At 45.7% G+C, this 25,478-nt stretch overlaps 1 protein-coding gene across 1 annotated transcript in view; it reads left to right on the top strand.

Moving 5' to 3' along the window:
* LOC141175707 (DNA topoisomerase I, mitochondrial-like) overlaps positions 1–25,478 on the top strand; it is a 104,106-nt gene that overhangs the window by 62,377 nt on the left and 16,251 nt on the right. The window contains exons 9-11 of the mRNA XM_073659628.1: positions 6,063–6,185; positions 9,522–9,709; positions 21,768–21,912. Of these exons, the coding sequence (XP_073515729.1) occupies positions 6,063–6,185; positions 9,522–9,709; positions 21,768–21,912 (456 nt within the window). The remainder of the gene's footprint in view (positions 1–6,062; positions 6,186–9,521; positions 9,710–21,767; positions 21,913–25,478) is intronic.

The raw sequence follows: 25,478 nt of genomic DNA, 5'->3' as shown, positions 1-25,478 counted from the left end.
TAAAAAGGCAAAACCTTTTTAAAGATTAAAGGCAGCTAAATCGTTGTGGACGGCCGTGGTGGAGAACATGCGGTCTCTACGTGGCGCAATCCTCTTATCACAGCTTGTTCCCCTTAGTAAAGCCTTTCAGAATACATTAAACTCTACCTGGTACAAGGCGTATTCTCCCCCCGTGTGTTTCTCGCTGCTCGCTTTCCTTTTCTTAATTTTCTCTGCTTTTCATACCTTCTGAAGCTCCAGGATGCCCTATATGAGTGAGAGAAAAAGCAATTGCCAACAGCGCCTACTAGTGGACAATAATGGTGGCACAAACTGACCACTGATGGCGAGGTTCTTAAAGATATGGATCCTTTTGGGGACTTTTTTTTTTCTTAAATGGTTAAAAATAAATTTCGCAATTGGGCTTCATTTAAAAAAAAAATCCTTCTGGCTACAGAATGAGTTAACGGAGAATCCAGTAGCGAGCTCGTTCAAACAAAAGCTTTCATGTCTTCTGAGCTTTTCTCGGATGATTTATAACGATAATAAGCTGAACTTTGTAGTGCTAAATCGGCAGTGAGGAGCTTTAAAAGGGAAAGTTAAACTCTCCCATCAAAAAGAGCTCGCTGATGGATTTTCAGTTGACTCGTTGTGAGCAATAAAAAGTGTGACACAGAGCCTTTAAAAGGCAAACTGAATGGCCACTATATTAGACACGCTTGTCTTTTTCACAACCGGAGCTTGCTTTGCATGTAAGAGAGTCGTGCCCATGGAGTGCAATGCAAAACAAATTAAAAAGGGTTGTTTTTTTTTTTTTTTTGTGGATCAATTTTGTGAATCCTCATTAGCAAGTCAGACGGGAAGTCATAGGGAAGAGACAGGCGGCCGTATACCTCAGACGAGGATCGCAACACAACTCTAGGACTGGCCGGCAGCTCTCCCTACCAGAAAGTGACAGCATGTATCTCTATGCAGCTGCCACCCTCGGGCCGGGAAAGCCGCTGGCCAGTCAAAGCATTGCATTGCGATCCTCATCCGAGTTATACAGCCGTCTGACTCTTTTCTAAGACTGAATTGTGTCTCCTGTCCAAACGCACAACTTGTCGGGTGGACTACAACTTTGAGTGCCGTTGTTGTTTAAGGGAAATGAGAAGGTAAGACTCCAATGGGGACAAGAGTGGGAAAATTGGATCACTGAGCAAGTGAAAAAACATTGACCGGTCAGATGGATCCGCACGTGTGTTGCACCATACTGACGGGAGGGCACAATCGGCAGGACTGGATGAACTCTTCTCGGTAGATGTCCACAGATCAGTCTGGTGGCGTCATGGTGCTGGGAATGTTTTCCTGGTACACTTGTAACGTGGCACGGGGTGGTAGTAGTCTTCCATGCCCGGCACGCTACATAAAAATAAGGGTTTTGGCTGGGTGTATGGACTTGTACTGTCATGGCAATACGCCTCTGCAGACCGCATGGTGCCGTTGTACTTGACTGGCCAGGACCAGATGTTAGAGTTTAGTGAGGGAGACCACAGTTCAAAAATAAACTTTTTTACTGAAGAATAACTTGGTACGAGCTATACACAGCAGCTAGCAGGCATTTATCTTCAAGGATGTTGCTTTAACAACAAGCAACATCATTGCACACATTTCCTTCTTTCCTGGAAACTCTTGATCTTCCTCGCTTACTACTTCTACTCTCCGCACAGCCCAGCACACTACTGCAGAATCTTCCCTCATTCTCGATAACGTCTCTACAGTCCAGTAACGAGAGTCCTAAAGTCCAACTCGTGGTTCTATGTCCATTTCTCCGTAGGATAATTTTCTGTGCCAATATGGCTGCTGCTCATCTTCCTTTTCTACTGACTCCTCTGGACTACAATGTGGGACATTTTCCCTTTTGTATCGCTTCACTTTCCCTTTTTCTTTTGTTGCCTTTCTGGCAGATAACGCCGTACTGTCCCGCTAGTCTTTCTGCCCCAGTCCTTAACACTTCTTCCTTTTGCTTTCTCATTATTTCTGTCCCGACTCCAGACTGTTACTCACTTTTCTTCCAATTGTCTCTTCTCTACAGGGTCTTACTATCTGGCTCCTTTGTCTCCCTCTTGCCACAGGTACACCCACTCCATGTTTTTCTGCTAACTTGCCAGAACTGAGGTCTGCTATAGCTTCAAGCTGGGCCCTATCTGACCTTCTACCAGGAAGTCTTCCCCTGTCTTTTCGCATAACCCATCCCATACAGGGCTAGTCCCAGCTGCTATCTATGTTGATGCCTACTCACTACCTGTTGCTGGGCACAGCACAGCTTCATCACATGACAATGCAAAACAGGAAATGTACAAATAAATGCATTATATCAACACAGATTCGACAAGGGGTGTGGGCAGCATGTCCACCTCCTTACACACCATGGGTCCTCTTTACCTATGAACACATGTTTAGACAGTAGGACATACCCAAGTATTGTGGCTAATCAAGTTCCTCCTTGAATGACAGCAATTTGCCCAATGCACCAGCCCACCAGGGTCATATAGTCCAAGATTGCTGATGGATGGTGAGTTTTGGTCGCTTACTTGGCCTTCAGTGCCCAGCTCTTAAGAAATAGCCATTCGGAGTATGTCACTACTTCCATCTCTTCATGGAAACTGCGATAAGCTATCCTGTCCACGTAGGTCGATATTCCTGCACACCAAATTCATGGCAAATTCGATGACTTGCTGCAGTTTTCAAAGCCAGAGGAGGTCCAACCCGTAGCTAATAAGTTGACCCATCCGTAAACAACCTTCAGAGATTTGGACCCAGTTCAGTTCTTGAGGATCTGTATATCTTGGTGCTCTTCTATGGGTAGCCCAAAGAGTTTAGTGGTTGGGTACCTGTTTAATTTTTGGAGACCCCAGAGAAGTCCTGCATGGCCGCCTCTCCATTCTCTGCCCGGATGTGGCAGCCAGTAGACTGGGCAAGATGGGAACTGCCATGCTGGGTGAGAGAAAGAACAAGTGTACAACAAAGGGAAGTGGGGAAAGGAAGAACAACAACTAGGGAAAGGAAGAGTGGAGACCCCTAGGCAGATCTGACTCCGCTAACATCCCTAAATAGTTTCCACACCTATCGCTGAGCAGGAAACCTAATCCCTGACTGCCCCTAGCGATAGGCCCTAGGTAGGGAGGGGACTAGGTGAGCACTAGTCAGGTCCCACTGTAACTAAAGACAAACAGGTAAACAGACAGGGGAAACACTTAGCTTGAGAAGACACCAGAGAGATCACGCCAACTATCCTCCAAGGGAACTCCAAGAAGAAACTAGCCAACTACTAGTACTTCAGACCTGGACAGAGGAACATAGAGCCGTCACCAGCGACTCTCTGGAGAGACTGAGTTTTTAACTACCAAGCAATGGTATGTCAATTAGCAGGTGGAGGTCACTGCTGGGTCCTAGAAGGAGAAGGATATCACTACACTACAGAGATAAAAGGATCAAGAAGGTGCCTGCAGAGCCAAGCGCAATGACCTTCTACAGCTGGATCCAGAACGACTGTCTGTCACACTTGATGCACCCGTGACCTGAACGACCAATATCTGTTGATGTATTGGACGGATCCTTTTTTATTTTTTATATAATTATATTATATGAAAAAGTTTATTTTCCAATAAAGCACCAACTCCGATCTGTGGTATGTCTGGTATTAGTCTGACCCCAATGGAGCTGTCCAAAAAAGCCAGGTGGTAACTCCTGTAGGAGCAGACATGACTTAAAATGCCGTGAAAGCAATGAACTTTTGGAAGTGCTAATAAAAGTCCACATCTTCCTAGTTCAGCATAAATTATGACACTATGCAAAGCGCTTGGATGTGATAAATTAGCATTAGTTGGTATTGACAAAGGAAATTAACCAACGGCTGGTGAAGAAGAAAAACCTGCGAAAATCCTAGAGCCTGAAGAAATCAGAACAATTACAAATCATAAGCGGAGATCAGACTGGCTCAGTCAAAGGTCTTGTCCTCTATAAAGGTTTTAAAGGGTGCATAATTCCATTTATTTCACATTATTCCTCTTGGCTTGGCTATAATGAGATTATAATTCTGAGCCAATGACTATTGTTAGGGCCAATTGATTAAGAAATGTAAAAGAGTGCAAGGGGAATTAATGGGGCATTCGACACATGGATGCAGCCCGAGGATTTTTCTTAGGCTGCCACACACATGGCTTCAAGTGAAATATTGAGATTTGCGTTCCAGACTAGTTCAGTGTCAGACTGAAGAACATTGGGCCCACCAGAGGATTTGATTCTGAGGGCCCACTTTTCTCCTCCACTCACGAGCCCCATAGCAGCTGCTAGGTTTGCACTAAGGAGTCTCCTGAAGGAGAAGCCAGGGCCTACCGGAGTCCAACCCTGGACTAGTTGATCCGTCTTCTAAAAGGGTCTTGGTGATGCTCTATGGAGGGATTGTCCCCACTCTGCAATGGCTGGGTTGTATGTTCCAACTCAAGACAACGTTTTTTGGAACTCTTACCCAAAAAAGAGCGCTAGTATGTACAGATCCTCAAGTTTCCTGGAAGCCAATTTTCAACACAAAGCCAGGCAGCAGATTTTCTCCTGCTGCTGTGAGCAGCTAAATGTGCCACCATGACCTGCAGCATCTCCGGACTCGTCTACCATCGAGGACGTTATTGCTCGGCAATTGCAAAGGTAGCTGCCAGCAGCGGATCTTGATGACTTGCTCAGACAACCATTAATAGCCTCAGTGATGGTGACGCGCCCCCAGGGCCATGGGGTACTCGGCAGCTGGGCCTCTGGGATATCACGGTGGCTGGCCCGGTCCGTGACCCAGGGCGGTCAGTGAAATGGGGAAACTTCTATTATTTTGGGTTTTTTTAATTATTCGTGACGCCACCTGTGGTGTCTGGTGAGGATCACCAGCGCTGCAACAGTCCTCTGAGGCAGGTGTTAGGGCAGCTGGAGATGGAACGGCTCCCCACAGGTGGAGCAGGCCTCAGGGCAGTGTAGGGGATGTACTGGATGGTGGTGCAGGGGAGAGACGGCAGTTCGGTCCCGGAGGAAGGATGGACACTCACACAGGGGTAAGCTTCAGTACCTTTACTGGTGATGCTGCAGGCACGGTCCAGGGTACTCCAGGTGAAGGGCGCACTTCTGGACTCTCCCCAGTGAGCGGGTATAGGGCCTCCTGATCCGTTTCTTTACTCTCTAGGCTTCTGGCCTGCCTGGAGCTGGGCCTAGCTTGGTTACTGTCTCTCTCTGCACCTGCTGACCTGGTGGTAGGGCCTTCTCTTTGGAGATCACTCTCCCTGGACGCTGGGACCTCTGTGACTCCTAGCCCTGGTACTACAATCAGCGTTCGGTGTATCTGGGACCTGTAGTTCTCCAGGGGTTTCGGTGGTTCCTACTGGGTGTAGAGAGTCCCTGTAGGCACGGACCCGGTGTCCAGTATATATATATATATTTCGGGGTGAGCTTACTATGCTCCTCTGCCCCTTAAGTTCCACTCTCTCTTTCTCCTCGCCGTCGACCACACTCGGGGACTACTTGGCAGCTGGCGTGCTGCTTCTTCACCACTCTCTGAGCTGGGTTCCTCTCTGAACACTGAACTGATACTGGACTGAGCTGCCTAGCTCCACCTTCCCTTTATATATCCCTATCAGGGCTCCCTCTGGTGGTCTGAGGTGGAAGGTGGAGGTGTATGAATGTAGTGAGGGCCTCTTGTGGAGAAGTCCATCTGTGCACCCTTCTGGGTTCTGTGGCACCAATGCGCAGCAGGGGCGCCACAATGGCAGCTGAGACCTTACGTGCTGGGATTTCTGCAAAAATTTAGACATTTTGAAAGTTTTGTTTTTAATAATTTGCAAAGCACAAGAGCATGTTTCCAGTGGGTGATTTCCAGGAATTCCATCACTTTTCCTTCTTGAAGTTACAATTTCAATGTTGTGCATTTTTGAAAACCTCTTTTGAAGACTTTACTCTTGAGATCTTAGGGGAGTTTCTAGACTCAAACCTAATAGACGCCCAAGTAGATGGTTACTCTGCTCTGTTCCCTGCGAAATCAGATAATTGTATGTTATTTCTTCTAGGAAATGACCCTGGAGGAGCGGATGGTGATTACCGATCTGGCAAAGTGCGATTTTACAGAAATCTATAATTACCATAAAGTTAAAACAGAGGAATGGAAAAATCGCAGCAAAGAAGAAAAACTGGTAAAAATACATTTACGGTATAAACAGCTGATAAAAAGACCGTAAACTTTATAAAGAAAGTTCTAGGAGTTTCTGGGGTTTCCTCAAGATTTGTGGGCTTGGTTACCATTATTCACATCTTTTTAGTTTATTTATCCTTTGCAACTTTTCTAAATGTTGCAAGTTTTTCCCATTGAAAAATTTTGTGAAAACGCTGAAAGAATTGACACGTTGCAGATTTTTTAAAAAAAGCTTTAAAGCTACGATCTCCTGGTGAGTTTTTGATGTTGCAGATTTTCTGCACTCCTTAATTAAAATAGGTTACTTTCATTTTTTCGAAAATAGCATAAAAAAAATCAACAAAAACTAATCGTGGAAATGTAGCCTAAAAGATCAAATCTGCAAGAAAAAATAAGCAGCGTGTGCATGAGATTTCAGAAATGTTGTTCATTTTGCTGGTACTGAAAAACATTGCTTTTTTTTTTTCCAGTGTGAACAAGTCGTAGCAGTTCATGCAAAGTGGATGGGATTTCATAACTCATATGTAGCAGGAAAAAATGTGTGTGCTTTTTTTTGTGTGCTTTTTTTTGTGTGCTTTTTTTTTGTGTGCTTTTTTGTGTGTGCTTTTTTTTTGTGTGCTTTTTTTGTTATGCATGGATTATTTTTTTTTTGCCTGAAAAATCCACATCAGAAAAAAGGGTGAAAATTCCCTGGGTAGTCAAATTTGGAACTTTTTTTTTTCTAGCAGAAACTCTTCCAGCTTTTCCCACAGCACCGTATGCATTATAAGAGTTTCCCCATTAAAGCGAAAACGCATTTTTTTACATAGATTTTAGCACAGAATCTGTTCCAAAATCCCCGTAAAAAAAAGTGTGAACACACCCATCCTCTAACCTTGCATAACCTCTGCTATCAGAGTCGCTGTGATACCATCTTCGCATGTAGTCAGAATATAGAAGAATGGTCTTTGTGTGATCTGAAGCATCTTGTAGATATGTGCAGCAAAAAGTTGAGTTTTTTGGGGCTTTTTTTATGATTATTTCTCTCCCTGAAGATAAATGAGGCCCAGTTTTAAAGCTCCTGGCATCTGTGAATTTCAGTTTGGATGATTAATGGCCGAGATCTCGGGCAGAGCAGATACCGGCAGCCTCTGTGCGGTTTCTTGCCAGCTTTGCTAAAACTTGATGAACAGTAACACCTGTCACTTAAGTCCTCCGTACTCCGCCACGAGTCTTAGATGGGGATAAATGTCTGCAGAGGACGCTTTCCAAAGGAGCGCGGGGATTAAAGAGCAGCGCCACCCATTATAACACCGACGCTGCTCTATAGGTGCAATAAGGGTGTGTATATCGACTGGCTGAATGTTTCCGATGGCTAATACATTTTCTTTTTAGTTCATTACCATGGAGACACATAGCTATGCATAGGAGCTGCATGCACAAAACTGCTTTTTCTTTATAGTCGATGTACCAAAACAATTGTCGTAAATGTGGCTGTAGTGTTCTGTGTTCAAAATCCATCACGTAGCTTTGCGATATGGCGCCCAGTACATTTTTTTTTTTATCCAAATTTTGGGCTTTGGAATAGCTAATAATTCTGAAAATCTTAATCCATCATCTTGAAAGTCTAATAAATGTTGGAATTTTTGAGATTTTTTTTTTAAATTATTCCTCCTCGTCCATGTAAAAATGTTTCACAACATTTTAGTAACTTACTGTATAATCTGGCATGGAAGAATCACTGTTGCACGCTGACTGGGTCGGTTGCAGAGGTAACCGTCTAATGTCTAGCCGGTACAGAGGACATGTTATATTCTAATTAATGGGGTACGTGCATCATACCTCCAGATTTTGGACTTTTGCATCTGCGACCTGTCCTCCTGGCATGCACCAAGGGTCTTCGCTCCCTGGGTCAGATGAGAGGCGGTGCTCAGCTCCTTTATTTTATTAATGTTCTTCTGTATCTTCTACTCTAGTCACATCCAGAGCTGCTTTATCAATTTTTCTTGGCTTTGAAAACCCCCGTACATTATTGTTTTGGTGATATTTTATCTCTGAAGTTACAGTAACCCAATATTAGATGTGACGCCCTTATGAGGATTCGGATAATCAGACCCCCATTTACTTCCTGAATAATCAGGGGCATATTTGGCTATTTTATAGAACAGAACTTAAATCCCTTCTACCGGATGCTGAAGCTTCGAGACAATGTTTAGTGTAACAGCGAAGAGGGTTTTACTTCAAAACCAGAGATTTAATTCTAATAATGGCAACAAGTTGCAGCAGAAAAGAAGCTACTAATTAGTAAGAGAATGGCTTTTTAATGACAAAATAAAGAATTATATCAGAATGCTCAGGTTTTAAAAGAGGTTCTGCAGCAGGTGGAGGTTTAATTAGAAGACCGTTCAGTACAGAACTGGAAGTTGCGGGGATTCGTCTCATGCATGGGTGTATACAGTAATGTGCAGAGGTTGCTCCTGGTCGGGGGCAGAAACACATAGAACAGGGTCCCTGTCAAAAACAGTACATGGGGCATGAGGTCCATATTCCATGCTGGATAACCAGACATGCTACGTGTGGTGGTGACTACTGAAGTTTTTGCATCAGGGCCAGAAATTTACCACTTGCACCTGCAAGGTTTGAAGTGATACCCAAGTCTATACCTCACAACTATTCAAGTGGGACAATCCCAGTGTTGAGGAGCTGTCCCAGGAGGTCAATAGTAAGTTTTGTTTTCAACTCTTTCAGCATTCTCGGGATGCAGATAAAGTTGAATAGAATAGTGGAGGAGGGAGCCGGCAGCTCCCAGCTCCACCATTCAGTCTGAGGCTCGGCACAGCAGGCGCGATGACATCATTAGATTGCACCTTCTGTCTGGAGCCTCGGACAGCACAGACCAGAGCAGCTCAGCATTGTTAATGGGGCTACGTGAGTAGTGGGAAGGGGAGGCATCGTAAATTGTGGTGGACATAATTTGTGGGGGCTCAGACTGTGTGTTTGGGGCACTGTGGGGAACCCATCATACTGTGCATGTGGGGGGCCCATCATACTGTGCCTGTGTGTGTCTGGGGTGTTGTGGGGTTCCATAATACTGTGTGTTTGGGGTGCTGTGGGGGCATCATACTGCATCTGTTTGAGGTGCTGTGGGGTCACCACAATCGGAGGGACCTCTAACAGACTCCACTAGGAGCAATACTTTTGTGCGGATATATCTGGGCCCGGATGTTTATGCGGCTCCATGATGTATTAGCAGAGTTGTGCCGCAGATCACTCAGGTGGTGAAGGGGGGGGGGGTGTTATCTTTAGATATTAAAGTTACAAATCTTCCTCTTATCTGATTTCTTTCATCACTCGTCAGAAACTTAAGGAAGAGAATGCGAAGCTGGTGGAGGAATACGGCTTCAGTATAATGGATCACCACCGGGAGCGGATCGGGAACTTCAAAATTGAGCCCCCGTCGTTGTTCCGAGGGAGAGGCGACCACCCTAAGCAGGGGATGCTGAAAAAGCGGATCCTCCCGGAAGATGTGATCATCAACTGCAGCAAGTAAGTGTCGTCTGCTGGAGGATATCCATCCAGGGTTGGTGTCTTCCCATGCAGGGATTTTTATGGTCGCACCGAGTCCTCCAGAGAGGAAGCCACTGTTTATAGAAACACTCTGACAAAAACGTGAGCTGGATGAAGCTGCAATGAGCTATGAAACCAAGCACAGCCGCCAATAAAAATGCAGAACTGTGCCAGGTAAGCAATGAAGAGGACATGGCACTCTCCAGAGTAATGCAGTCCTTGTCAAAAAAGGGCTCAGTAGAGGCGCCGAGAGTTGGGACGCCACCGATCTAATATTGATGGCCTGTCATAACGATAGGTCATCAATTTTACATCTTGTGATAGATTTGGTTTAACGCTTTATACCTCTTGACTCCATTGCCACGAAAGTTTAAAGGGTTTATCTCCCAATATTTGTTCAGGAGCGCACTGCTCCCCTCCCTCCCGACTTCCTGCTTGCCGGAGCACAGTGCGCTCCTGATAATTGATAGTTTGGGACAGCAGTATGGCTGCATTTGCTGCCAAAATAACCATATTCACTTAATTAAAAAGTATTTGAGGTGTTCTCAAGTTCCTATGTTCAAGAGCACATCGCTTTCCTGCCTCCTGATTTCCTGCTTGCTGGGGCACAGTGTGCTCCTGATGATTGACAGGTCATGACAGCAGTATGGCTGCATTTGATACCAAAATAACCATATTCAATATGTTATTGGTAATAAAAATAATATTGGGTTTTTAGTTGCTATCTTCAGGAGCGCACCGCTCCCCTCCCTCCCGACTTCCTGCTTGCTGAAGCATAGTGCGCTCCTGATAATTGATAGTTCAGGACAACAGTATGGCTTCACTTGCTGCCAAAATAACCATATTCAATTAATTAAAAAGTATCGGGGTCTTCTCAAGTTTCTATGTTCCGGAGCACACCGCTCCCCTGCCTCCTGATTTCCTGCTTGCCGGAGCACAGTGCGATACTCATGATTGACAGTTAGGGACAGCAGTATGGCTGCATTTGCTGCCAAAAGAAGCGTATTCAATATGTAATTAGTAGTTAAATAAAATTGAGGTGTTCTTAAGTCTCTACATTCAGGAGCACACCGCTCCCCTGCCTCTTAATTTCCTGCTTGCCGGGGTGCAGTGTGCTCCTGATGACTGACAGTTCGGGAGAACAGAATGGCTGCACTTGCTGCCAAAATAACCATATTCAATTAATTAAAAAGTCTTGGGGTGTTCTCATGTTTCTGTGTTCAGGAGCACACTGTTCCCCTGCCTCCTGATTTCCTGCTTGCCAGAGCATAGTGCGCTACTGATGATTGGTAGTTCGGAACAGCAGTATGGCTGCATTTGCTGCCAAAATAACCATATTCAATGTTGCTGGTAATTTAATAATATTGGGGTATTGAGTTTCTATTTTCAGGAGCACACCGCTCCCCTGCCTCCGAGTTTCCTGCTCCTGAAGATTGGCAGTTCTGGCTGGCAACCTGGCTAAGCTTCTGGCCTGAGAATAGCCACTCTATATGAGGCAGCATCGGACTAACACAGCGGCACTAAACTGAATCCAGCGGTCTGGCTAGCTGCAGAGTGGCACTTTCAAGCTGTATAGAAAACTGCATGCAAGCGCTCGCTCCTCGCCTTGGAAACCGGCCACCTCAGTGGCTTAACCTAAGCAACAAAAAACAAACTATGAAATTAAAAATCCCACCCATCTTGAGAACTGAGATAAATTGCAAAGTTGCTTGGTCATACAATTTTTTTACATTATTTTTTCAATTTTACTTATATAAATAAGATGAGACCATTCTTCCCAGTCCCGTCCCCCCACCACGACCACTAACCCTTTTAGATCTCTGCAGCACATTTGACCCTTACAAGATAGCCGTACGAGCCGGATCAATATGCAAACACAATGACGTAGTTGTCTGCAGAACGCCTGACTGTCCTCATGCAGGTAGATGGGTTCTGTCTCGAGTACCATATTAATAACCCGCGCGGACCCCAGGTGTACGATACGTCTTCCGAGGCGCTTTTCATGGAAACTTGGCTCTTCCTAATAAACTTTGCACAACTTTTTTTTTATTTTGAAGAGTGAATTTTAAGTAATGTTTTTCTACTGCGGGTGGAAAGCAGTCATCGAGGTCAGTCTGAAAAAGTACTATTAAAAAAATAAGGGGGGATGCCGCCATTTATCAGAGAGGAGGAAGTGCAATTAAATAAGACTACAAAGAAAGCGGAGTCTGTGACCTCCGAATACGAGATCCCAGCTGGATCCTATAGTAATCCTGGAAGCCACTTAAGTGGGTCAGTAATTATTATCAATGCGGCTACAATAGTTAGAAAATTAGCTTGCACCCCCCGGCCCCAATAGACCCTCAGATCTGACGATTTCATGTTGGCATAATCCTACAAAAAGCTGCAGCGAGTCAAGGAAGGAGGATGGCAGATTCAGGACCAAGGACGGCTCCTAGATCAGGTTATCACATATCCACGGGATGGGGACCCCCATGGATCTCCAGAATAGAGCTCCGCAGCGCTCTGCTTGAAAGGAGCAAGTTATGGGACCACCGGAGATGGCCAAGTACAGTGCTAGGCTTTCTCCATCAGACCCACAGTCCATTCAAACAAAGTCCTTTTTTCGGCATCAATGGGGACCCCCCAGGTAATTGGACCCTCACCCATCCCAGCTTGTGCAAAATGGAGATTTTATAGAATTTTCTGGGATTTTTGAAAAATTGACTAAAAGCAGAAAATATGCTAAAATAATAAAATAACCATAACTTCCCTACTCCATCCTCTGCCGATCCAGTGCTGCGGTTCTCTAACAAGGACGTCACCTCATTACTCATGTCATCGCCGCAGCCAGTTACATGCTCCAACAGTGACTTTCACATACAAAAAGGGACAGCGGAGTCCAGTGATTGACTGCAGCGGTCGTGTGAATGACAGTGATGTCATCACTGCAGGATCGGTGGGAATAGAGATGTTATTAAAATAACTATTAGAATTTTCCAAGTATTTATTAACAGAAGACTGTGAAAAAATCCAATTTTTAATAGTTTCCAAAAGTATACGACTGTAGGGTGCAATGTCTGTTAAGAAGTGTTTCAGGTCCCCCATGACAACTCTCCTTGTCCATGTGGGTGTTTTTACATAGGAATCCTCTGCATTGTAGAAATGAATCTGACTCTAGCTTCCATACATCTAATAGAAGATTTGACTGTTTTACCTTGCTGGGTCCCGGTAATAACATGTTGGAGCAGGAATAGTTGTCATAGTGGCATTCTCAGAGGCTTTTACATCAGCTGCCCTACAACTTTAACTTCTGATTATATATATATATATTACATAATACATTTTTTTATTTCATATTTTTATTTTTTTTTTATTTTTTCCTAACTTTAACATTTTTTTACTTAAAGATAGCGCCTGATTATTAAGTTCATTCCCATCTTCATAAATTGGGTATTGTTGAATTGTGCTTATAAAAACCAGCACTTTTGCAGTTTACTACTTATTAAAATTTGCAGCCGTTCTTGAGATATGAACACTTTTCTTTTGTTTACAGCGTGTTGCCTAAGAAACCGACCACCGGTGCTTCAAAATTGTAAGCAGTGCGCTAAAGTTGCCCGGGGATTAGAAGGTAACAGCGCACTGCTGCGATCCTGGCCAGCTTCAAAATAGTACTTACAAGCTCGATAGGAAAGGGCCTGTAAGCGCTGCACATGTTCTGCTGTCTAGCAGCGGTGGTCGGTCTCCAAGGCGAGAAACTGTAAACAAAAGAAAAATGTTAATATCTCAAGAACAGCTGGGAATTTTAATAAGCAGTAAATTGCAAAATTGCTTGTATTTACAAGCTCTATCCAACAATATCCCATTTACGATGATGGGGAATAACCCTTTATTACAGCCTCAGAAAAAAATGTCATGGTATAGCTGCTATTCCAGCTCTGGTCATTGCGGAAAGGCCAAAAATTGTTTGTGCCAGTGCAGCTTTTCAAGTAGATGCCCTTTGACGTACAATAAATAGGGGGGACAGTTGCTTGTGTTGCAATAGAGGGCAAACTTTTTGGGACCCCCAGCTGATCTTAAAGAAAAAAATTGGCAAGCAGCACTGTGGTAGTGCGGTGTCCCCATTTTGCTGCCCAAGTAAATTCAAGAGGGTCAGTCCCCTGCACGGTCAAGTGGCCGGGAGTGCTGCCCTTAAGGAAGAAATGGGAAGGGGGTGCAGCACTACCTTTCAGTCTCGGATTGAAAGGAAGTCCTAAAAATTGGACGCCTCCTGATCATAAAGTGACGACACGTCCTATCAATATGAGATCGGAGAACCCCTTTAATATTAATTGAAGCATAAAACTAATTGAAATCTAGGACTCTGCCACACGTCTGGTGACGTGGTCTACAGTGACTCGCAAGGACAGGGTCTGTGTGTGATTTGCAGGGCTTTGTGCTCTCCGCGTGCTGTGCTCTGCCTGCTGAGAAGCGTCTTATATGGGATTAGTGCACCGCTCGTCTCTCTGACCTGCAATGTCAAAACACCTCGCACGGAAGACGGGACAGTTAGGCAAATTGGAAAGCTTTTACGACACATTGAGATCAGCAGGGAGTAGGTGCGGAAACCGCAGCCAAAGGGATTACATTGGCAGTGATGTGGCCACTAAACCAGGGTCCTGCGAAACGATTTGCTCATCTTTAATGAATATCTTCTCACTGGCTGCCTGCTACACTTATGCTTCATTCATTTATGCCACAATGTGAATTCAAATTATTAGGAAATTAGAGAAAAATGACTGCTTACTTCCAGTAAAGGCGCTACTTTCCCCTATTGGCTGGCTGTGGTATTGCAACTTAGCCCTATTAAAGTGAACTGCAATACCAGACAAGTCCTATGGGCAAGAGTGGCGCTGTTTCTAGAAGAAAAAAAAATTACCTAAATTTGCACACAACTCCAATAGGGCGTCTGGATTGATTAAAAGTTATTAAAAGTCAAAATAAATGTCTGTTCAGTGCTGGTGAGCTTGGTCTCCCAGTGGAATAGATGGCACAAAATGTTTTGTTTCCATTCAACATTATTATATTTGCTCTGCAGTTATCACTAAGCAAGAACAGTTGATTGATCCATACTGTAAGATTCTTTGTTTCCCCCACAATGACACAAGGGTTAATTTCTTAATATGAGCACATCTACTCTTTCATAGATCAGTCAGATTTTGGATTATTTGGGTCAGCATATTCCTCAAGTGAGATTTATTTTTCACATTCAGAGCACCTTGTATTCGGTGGGAGTGTAACCGGGGGACACCAATAGGAGAGCAGGAATGCCTTATGTAGAGCATGTTCAGAAGCAGCAGCATGGAGGACATTATACCGTAGCACTGAGCAGTGTAACTGTGAATCCAGCACTGGGAAGTGAGAAACATTTACTAGAAAGCAGCAGAATCATTTCTCTGTATTTTTCGCTCCTCTCCATAGACTGAGAGGCATCTGTAATGGTCCCCAAGTCCCCACCTGTTTTGATTATGATTTTTGGCTGTTTTTTCCAGCGTTAAGGAGAGAGAAGTGGTTCATAAGTGGAGAAAGAAGTAGATTTCTCTAATAAGATATATTACAAAATTGATTTTATTCACTTGTAATTATTGATTGATAAAAAGTATGTTGAACGGACGGGAGTGTAGCGCTGGGGGTGGGACGTGAGTGTAGCAGGGGAATGTGTGTCATGGCCAATATCCCAGTGTAGCCTCAGCCTTAAATCTTGTTTCAAAATACTTTTTATAAATCAATAGTACAAGTGAATAAAATAAACTTTGCAATATATCTTATTAGAGAAATCTGCTTCTTTCTCCACTTATGATCCCCTTCTTCTCTTTTGAACAGCCAAAAATCCATCTTAATCAAAACAAGGGAGACTTGGGGACCATTACAGATGTCTATCATATTCTATGGATAGGAGCGAAAAATAAAGACAAATTATTCTGCTGCTTTCTAGTAAACGTTTCACCCCTCCAGAGCTGGATTCACAGTTACACTGCTCAGTACTGCTGTATAATGTCTTCCATGCTGCTGCTTCTAAATATATGCTACATAGAGACAGGAGAGCAGGAATCCCTCATGTCTGTGTGCATGACATTAAAGCAGCCAGTCTATACCCACCAGCTCAGAGACGACTGAAACTTGAGAGAGAAGCTGCAAAATAATAATTGGTGAAAAATACAGGTGACGGCTACATTGGAATACAATGTAACAATGATGCAATGTATTATGGATTTTGCACTTATCACTTCCCATCCCATTTAAAGCAGTCATATTTTTGGGGGTACGTTTGGTAGTAGTGCCGCTTAATTGTTTGGGGAATTAATGATTTCTGATCGATGCTGCAATGATCTGATCCATAGACAGGAGCGGCTTGACACAAGGTATCAGGAACCATTCGGCCGTAGTGTTAGTCTCCCCGTCCTGCAGATTGCAGCATCATTACGCTTGTATTGCTTTGATACTAGAAATGCAGAGAGGAGGAGAACAGAGAATCTTCAGGAAAGTATTGATGGTGGAGATTAACAAGACCGATACATCTGAAAGCTTTCTATGCAGGATTAATCTCCGTGCAGCCGGGATGTGTGAATTGTAATATTAACCAGGGGGTCTGTGGTCTGGGGGACATGAGGGGGGGGATCAGGAGTGAAGATCCCTGCACTGTAATCCTAGGTAATGTGCAAAAATCTTGTCTTTCAAGGAATGAAGGATGCTACGTTGTGTTCTGATCGTACATGTGGATAAGATTTGGCTCCAACAACTGGAACCCAGGGGGGTCCGAAAAATGCATTAAATGTCTGTCTAGGATTAAAAAATATGGTTGCTTCCTACGAGAAATGGCACCACCAGATCTATAGATTGGTATTAACATGAAGGCAGATATCCTGCAATACCACATACAACCTGTAGACAGGGGTGGCGCTGTTACAGGAGAAAGTAGCCCTTTAACAAGCCAAAAGTGTGTTATCAGAAATGGGTTAATTGGGAACCCCACAGTCATTAGAACAAAGTGTTCATCCTGGCACAGCAACCTTTCTTTGGTAAGTGCGGTAACCCCTTTCTTCTGACTCTGGGGCTTGAAAAACCCCTTTAACTCATCCCTCCAGCCAAAAATGTCATGTCTGTTCCACAAACCTTATATATAGGAGTTTTCTTTTCTCAGCTCTACAGTTTGTTCTCTAAACATCTCCTGCCTTCAGTTTCTGGATCTGGAAGTATCTGTCTGTCAGGTACCATCGTCGGTCATATTGGCTCTGATGGAGCTTTGTCACCCGGCCACTTATTCATTCTCCTCCCTTTCTCTGGCTGTCATGGAGCTTTGTCCCCCGGTCACTTATTCATTCTTCTCCCTTTCTCTGGCTGTCGTGGAGCTTTGTCTCCCGGTCACTTATTCATTCTTCTCCCTTTCTCTGGCTGTCGTGGAGCTTTGTCACCCGGTCACTTATTCATTCTCCTCCCTTTCTCTGGCTGTCGTGGAGCTTTGTCCCCTGGTCACTTATTCATTCTTCTCCCTTTCTCTGGCTGTTGTGGAGCTTTGTCACCCGGTCACTTATTCATTCTTCTCCCTTTCTCTGGCTGTCATGGAGCTTTGTCACCCGGTCACTTATTCATTCTTCTCCCTTTCTCTGGTTGTCGTGGAGCTTTGTCACCCGGTCACTTATTCATTCTTCTCCCTTTCTCTGGCTGTCGTGGAGCTTTGTCACCCGGTCACTTATTCATTCTTCTCCCTTTCTCTGGCTGTCGTGGAGCTTTGTCCCCTGGTCACTTATTCATTCTTCTCCCTTTCTCTGGCTGTCGTGGAGCTTTGTCACCCGGTCACTTATTCATTCTTCTCCCTTTCTCTGGCTGTCATGGAGCTTTGTCACCCGGTCACTTATTCATTCTTCTCCCTTTCTCTGGTTGTTGTGGAGCTTTGTCACCCGGTCACTTATTCATTCTTCTCCCTTTCTCTGGCTGTCGTGGAGCTTTGTCACCCGGTCACTTATTCATTCTTCTCCCTTTCTCTGGCTGTCATGGAGCTTTGTCCCCTGGTCACTTATTCATTCTTCTCCCTTTCTCTGGCTGTCGTGGAGCTTTGTCACCCGGTCACTTATTCATTCTTCTCCCTTTCTCTGGTTGTCATGGAGCTTTGTCACCCGGTCACTTATTCATTCTTCTCCCTTTCTCTGGCTGTCGTGGAGCTTTGTCACCCGGTCACTTATTCATTCTTCTCCCTTTCTCTGGCTGTCGTGGAGCTTTGTCCCCTGGTCACTTATTCATTCTTCTCCCGTTCTCTGGCTGTCGTGGAGCTTTGTCACCCGGTCACTTATTCATTCTTCTCCCTTTCTCTGGTTGTCGTGGAGCTTTGTCACCCGGTCACTTATTCATTCTTCTCCCTTTCTCTGGCTGTCGTGGAGCTTTGTCACCCGGTCACTTATTAATTCTTCTCCCTTTCTTTGGCTGTCGTGGAGCTTTGTCACCCGGTCACTTATTCATTCTTCTCCCTTTCTCTGGCTGTCGTGGAGCTTTGTCACCCGGTCACTTATTCATTCTTCTCCCTTTCTCTGGCTGTCATGGAGCTTTGTCTCCCAGTCACTTATTCATTCTTCTCCCTTTCTCTGGCTGTCGTGGAGCTTTGTCACCCGGTCACTTATTCATTCTTCTCCCTTTCTCTGGCTGTCATGGAGCTTTGTCCCCTGGTCACTTATTCATTCTTCTCCCTTTCTCTGGCTGTCGTGGAGCTTTGTCACCCGGTCACTTATTCATTCTTCTCCCTTTCTCTGGCTGTCATGGAGCTTTGTCACCGGTCACTTATTCATTCTTCTCCCTTTCTCTGGCTGTCGTGGAGCTTTGTCACCCGGTCACTTATTCATTCTTCTCCCTTTCTCTGGCTGTCGTGGAGCTTTGTCACCCGGTCACTTATTCATTCTTCTCCCTTTCTCTGGCTGTCGTGGAGCTTTGTCACCCGGTCACTTATTCATTCTTCTCCCTTTCTCTGGCTGTCGTGGAGCTTTGTCACCCGGTCACTTATTCATTCTTCTCCCTTTCTCTGGCTGTCATGGAGCTTTGTCCCCTGGTCACTTATTCATTCTTCTCCCTTTCTCTGGCTGTCGTGGAGCTTTGTCACCCGGTCACTTATTCATTCTTCTCCCTTTCTCTGGCTGTCATGGAGCTTTGTCACCGGTCACTTATTCATTCTTCTCCCTTTCTCTGGCTGTCGTGGAGCTTTGTCACCCAGTCACTTATTCATTCTTCTCCCTTGCTCTGGTTTTCCTGAAAGAAAATTGTTAACAGTTTCCTGTTTTTGCCAAAGAAGGTAGTGATTCACACATGCTACGGAAATGTCGATGCCGAACTGTGTGAGTAAAATCTGCAACAGTTTACAGTAGCAGACATTTGGATGAGAAGGAAATAGATCCTTGGTGCGGATTTTGCAATCTGCGGCCTGTCTATTGCTTTTATGGAAAGAGCATATATATTTTTTATTTTTTGCAGATTTCCATGCAATGTGTCATCTTTCTTTAAAGGAGACCTATCACCAAGCCAAATGTCTCCAGTTTGTGTCCTTATTTTATTCCCATTGTTCCCCTGAGCATTCCGTTGTTTGTTTTATTTAAATCCACCATACGGTTCCAGAGTCATGAGCCTTTTTATTTAGTGCTACCTTTTATGCTCTTTACAAGGGGGTGTGGCTTTGAATTCTCAGGGGCGTGTTTTAGACTGCTCTGCATTAAACCATGCCCCGTTATCAAAATTGGCTCTAAATAAAAAGGCCCATATCTCTGGAACCCTATAGCGGATTTAAAAAAAAAAAAAAAGCGGTATAATCGGGGAAACAGCGAAAATAAAATTAGAGTAAAAGCTGGTCACTTAGGGGTTTCAATCCCAATCTCAGTAATGCTTGGAGTTCCGGCAGTCGCACCCCCAGCATTCAGCAAATTATCACCTACTTTTTTTTTTTTTTTTTTGCAGGGTGTGAGGGTGGGACTGTCCCTCTAATTTCTCAATACATATTTTTCCTACAGAATATTGCCTATACTCCGTTATTAAACCCTTGCTTTCCCCGTGCTTTGTATTTTCCATTTTAATTTCTCTCTGCCTGAAACAATCAGAACTGTAGTCCGCAGCGATCGCAATAAAGCGTAAAAATCGATCATCGAGCCATTTTATATCCAACAGCGCCACCTGCAGGGGAACTCGTTTACCATTAAAATGCCCATAAAGTCTAATACAATAGAGCAAATCATTTTTTTTTTCTCCTTTTATATAACTCATTTCTTACTCCTTCATCCAGATCGTGAACTTGTGACCCGCCAGGTAATTCGCAATTCACTCGCTCCTCGCTCTGAACTTCCGACACGTTGCTCTGAGCCGCGAGGTTGAATTTGTTTGAAATTGCGGCTCTTGTGTTCTGTGGAGATTTAATAACCTGTGATACGACTGAGAGATTACATTATGGACTGTGAAGCGCCGGTCCTGTTTCATTTAGATAAAGGGAATGTTTATCTTTACGGTTAAGGTGAACATTTGGCAAATTCTCCCGGCTCCCGGTGTATATTACCTTCCCCGCGCGCTCAATAAGCGAGCTTTATGGGGAGAACCGTATATCATGCGCTGAGCACCTCCTAACGCAAGCCACTAGTGATTGTACAGCTTGCTGGGACTTCTAGTTCCACTACAGCTGATGTTTCGAATGCCTGGGCCAGCACGGTTCCAAGGACATTCGCTCTTTTGCATTAGGACGCCCTATAGTGCCGCCATATAGCTGCTTTTTGACTCCAACCGGTGATGATAGAGCATGCTGAGACTTCTAGTTCCACTACAGCTGAGGTCTTTGATGCCGACATCAAATGTTAAATGCACGGCTCCAGTGACATTCGCGCTTTTGTATTAGTACACCTTATAGTGCCGCCATATAGCTGCTTTTCGACTCCAACCGATGATATTGGAGCATGCTGAGACTTCTAGTTCCACTGTAGCTGATGTTTCGAATGCCAACATCAAATGTTAAATGCACGGCTCCAGGAACATTCGCGCTTTTGTAGTAGTACACCTTATAGTGCCGCCATATAGCTGCTTTTCGACTCCAACCGATATTGGAGCATGCTGTGACTTATAGTTCCACTATAGCTGATGTCTCTAATGCCTACACCAGATGTTAAATGCACCGCTCAAGGGACATTCACGCTTTTACATTAACACCCTATAGTGCTGCCATATAGGTGCTTTTCGACTCCAGCCAATGATATTAGGGCATGCTGAGACACATAGTTCCACTGTAGCTCATGTTTTGAATGCCTGCACCAAATATTGAATGCACTGCTCCAGGGTCATTCTCGCTTTTACATAAACACCCTATAGTGCCGCCATATAGCTGCATATTACACAGGTGTTCTCCATAATAACCATTCCTTATCTTGTCCAGTCCATATAAATCTAATACAGTCATGTATGGGATCACTGACCGTACGGCTCCATAGACTTTATGGGTGCGGTGTTTGGTCTCCATCCGATGCTCCGTATAATATTTGCTGGTGCAAATTATGGCAGATCGGACTTGTGATTACCTAAGGATCCGCGTGAGGGTTGGCTGCATTGAATGGGGTTTGGGGTTTTTTGAGCAATGCAGGACCGCTTTCAATTTTACTGTGGCCCTGGGCATTGGTTCAGTCTGACAATGTGGCCCTCGGACCAGGAAAATCTGCAGGTCCCTGCCCAAAGTCCTTGTTCCCATTGATGCAGAATTGTGCAAAAGTCCCTGGGGCTGCGCAAAACTTTGCATCTATTGCACGGCATTAAATCTCCCCAGACCCATCCAGTGCAGGTCGATTGGGTATTTTTTCCCATCTGCAGTGTCACCAATTACCCCACTGACAACGGGGATGATCCTCATATGGATCCGCAGCACAAGTCCAAGTATCCGCCTCCGATTTCTGCACCATAGGCGAATACCCAACGCTTGAGCTTAACTGAAAAGGACCCCGTATATATTGTATCGACTGGGGTGGTCTCTTGTTTAATTTTTTTTTTTTTTTCGTCCCCCCCCCTCCTTTTGATCCAGAGACTCAAAAATTCCTGTGCCCCCTAGTGGCCATCGATGGAAAGAAGTTCGGCACGACCATACGGTCACCTGGTTGGCTTCATGGACGGAGAACGTGCAGGGAAGCGTGAAATACGTGATGCTGAATGCAAATTCCAAGTTAAAGGTACAAAACGATATTTTACTGCCCAACATGTTCCAAAATGGCTCATAAATGTCCAAATCCTGCATGTCCTACTATCTCGTTACATGGGCTCAGTCAGTAATTGCCCTCCGCTCGCTGATAAATCCGTCCCCTTGGGCATCTATAGCCATTAGCAGCACAGAGAGAAGGAGGTTGTGTGCTGGGCGGGATAGAGGCGTCCGAGAAAGCCAACATCTCAAAGTCTTAATAGATCGCATATTAAAGGATATTGCCCTATTCAGGGACTTTTTTGTTTGTATTTTTGGCTAAAAATAATTTTTGCAATTGGGTTTCATTAAACCTTTTGCACCGTTTGGCTCTTATGGTTTTCATTCCACTGCAATTTGCTGGCTGCTGAATGAGTTTACTGAGAACCAGTCAGTAAGCTCGCTCCAATGGGGAGTTAGAATACTTCTATCTATCTTATTCTTAACTCCTTTGTGCAGTTTTGCTCCTTGACCACTTTGCGGTGCAAGGAATTGCAGCTGACCCCTTGAAAGAAAAGCTTAGGGCCCATAGCCCTGAAGCAGCACTGCTGCCCTTCATCCAGAGGATGATGATGAAGTGGCGGGTGGGCCTTAAGCAACTTTTTAAAGGGATTGTCTATCTTTCTGTGTTTTTTTTTTTTTTTTTCTTTTTTACTTAAATGTATGTGTTTGGGGGGGCCACACTCGGGGGGCATCGTATGTTTTTCGGGCCATTCTGGGGGGCACCGAATGTGTGGCGGGGCCACTCTGGGGGGGCACCCTATTTTTGGAGGGGGCCACTCTGGGGGGCACCCTATTTTTGGAGGGGGCCACTCTGGGGGGCACCCTGTGTTTGGAGGGGGCCACTCTGGGGGGCACCCTGTGTTTGGAGGGGGCCACTCTGGGGGGCACTCTGTGTTTGGAGGGGGCCACCCTGGGGGGAGCACCCTGTGTTTGGAGGGGGCCACCCTGGGGGGAGCACCCTGTGTTTGGAGGGGAGCACCCTGTGTTTGGAGGGGGCCACTCTGGGGGGAGCACCCTGTGTTTGGAGGGGGCCACTCTGGGGGGGCACCCTGTGTTTGGAGGGGGGCACCCTGTGTTTGGAGGGGGTCCCTACTGAAGGTACTTTGTTTTGATGAGCAGCTCTGCAGTAAATGGTGCAGAGCTGAGTGGTATTACTAGCTTGGAGAAAGTGGGGCTGTATGGTTTTTAGTTGTTTTGCTAGCAGCGTTCCCATTAACTCTTACGGTTCCCCATAAATCTAATCCCAGGTGAAATCCTTCAATCTTCTTTTTATATCCTCCTAGAAATGAGATTTTACTATCCCGAGCTGTGCGGTGCCCCCGCTGCACACATCGGTGCTTCCCATGCTCCGCAGAGCACATGCTGTTCATTTCTGGGCCCGTTGGGACCTATAGATTGATAATGAAGCCATATTTCCAATCTGCAGCCAAACACTAACATTAGCGGAGAAGGGATCACATATTCCCTAGTCAAATAAGTGCAACGAGCGCCTGGTGTACGGGGAGAGCGGCGGCGCCCGCGTGTGTGACCTCATCAGCAGGTATCTATAGGTATCTAAAGTGTGGAGATATCATATGAAATTAGGTTAATGGTATGGTATCCATTCAGCCTGTTATACCGGGGCCCTTACTCTTGGGGCCCCTCTGTCATAGGAGATTGGCAAGGAGGGAGTGATGGTGCAACTACTGTAAGCGCCAGATGGGGCGACTCCATAGGGGAAGGATTTATTGGCTGTTTTGAAATGCTGACTATAAAGGGTTGATCCTGACCCGCCCCCTTGGGCCGTGGGGTACCCGGTGCCGGGCTGGGGAATGTCACAGTGGCAGTGACCCGGTCCGTGACCCAGGGCGGTCAATAAAAGGGGGATTATTTATAGGGGATTTATAGTCTTTGTATACAGTTCGTGACGCCACCTGTGGTATGCGGCTAAAGGGAGCCGCCGCTGCGGAGCAGTCCTCTGAAGCTGATGTTACTGCAGCAGGGATGGTGTGGCTCTCCACAGGAAGAGCTAGCTCCAGGGCCGTGTAGTTGATGTTGGTTGTGCTGGGCGTTGTAGTGCAGGGGTTGATGGCGCAGCAAGAAACACAGAGACAAGGAAGTGCAGTCCCAGGGTCCTTACTCACAGTTGTTGCAGTCCAGATTACAGAGATCCATGTAGCTGCCCTCGTCGTCCTGTGTTTACTCAGGGAAGGATTCGGTCTACCCCCAGGTAGCTCCGGAGTACTTAGCAGGACCCCCTTCTGTGTGTCCTCGCTCTCTGGCCTTCTTCCTGCACCTCACACCTAGTATCTCCAATCCAGTACCCGCGGGCCTTGGTGGGCGACGTATGTTCCGTCCCCTGGGTCCTATGTGGCTACCTTCTCGGTGAGACTGGCGTGGACTTGTGGCTACAGGACTTAAAGTACTGCAGCCTCCAGCTTCTAGTTGAGACGTGCAGTCTTCTGCTAGTTGAGGGACCGGTTCCCTTTGTGTGGCCTGACCCCTCCACCTCCCGGTAGATCCGGGCGTACGGGTGGCCTTCTGCACGGCCCGTACCCCTGGGGTCCTTTCTTGGTTCCTGGAGCATTTCTCCTGCTCCCTATCCTCTCTTCTCTCCTTCTCTTCAGACTTGGCCTCACTGGCTAGGCCGCCTCTGGAGCAGAGCTCCTGCAGAGCCTCTGCTCCCCTCACTTTCCTCCCCTGACTGGCCTGTCTTTCTAAGATGGCTTCCCAATTTATACCTCCTTCTCCTGTGCTCCCCTGAGCTACTTCCTCCACCTACACCCACTACATGGTTCCCCCTCTCTATGTTCCCCTCCACTCCAGCCAGGGACCAGGGACTGTGCTCTCCCTTAGGAGCAATTTCGCCCTGCCTTGCTGAAGTGGACGTGTTGGATGCAGGTGTTAGGGTCCTGAGCTGTACTCCTTCCTTAGCTGAGAGTGAGATGCCACATCTCTGGCTGAGATGCAACACCTCTGTGGCGACTGAACCCTCAGGGGCGCCACAATCCCATCTCATACATTGGTGGCATCGCCCCGTACATACAGGCCGCCATTGATGGTGCCCACATTGTTCTTAAGAACAGGGGACCCATCACGCTCCACCTTCAGTGCCGAGGGGCGCGGACATGCAAGGCGCTCAATCTATATTGGGGTCCTGACCACTGACTGTCACACAACTAGTCACTGTTTTCAAAGCATACGATGATCCCACCAATGAGACCCGCTCCTATCATACATTTATGGCTAGTGGCGTAACATGGATTGCCAGCTCCTGGGGCAATGCAAGCAAGGCACTCCTTAAAACAAATAATGCCCCTTGAGCAACAGCTTTAACCAGATAGTGCCCTCAGTGCCCCCTTTAACCAGATAGTGCCCTCCGAGTGCCTCCTTTAACCAAATAATGCCCTCAGTGCCCCCTTTAACCAGATAGTGCCCTCCGAGTGCCCCCTTTAACCAAATCATGTCCCTTGAGTGCCCCCTTTAACCAAATCATGTCCCTTGAGTGCCCCCTTTAACCAAATCATGTCCCTTGAGTGCCCCCTTTAACCAAATCATGTCCCTTGAGTGCCCCCTTTA

This window comes from Phyllobates terribilis, unplaced genomic scaffold (genome assembly GCF_046119375.1).
Source record: "Phyllobates terribilis strain yellow unplaced genomic scaffold, ASM4611937v1 Scaffold_14__1_contigs__length_39327217, whole genome shotgun sequence".
NCBI classification, from domain to species: domain Eukaryota; kingdom Metazoa; phylum Chordata; class Amphibia; order Anura; family Dendrobatidae; genus Phyllobates; species Phyllobates terribilis.
This window is presented reverse-complemented; position numbering and strand designations above follow the sequence as displayed.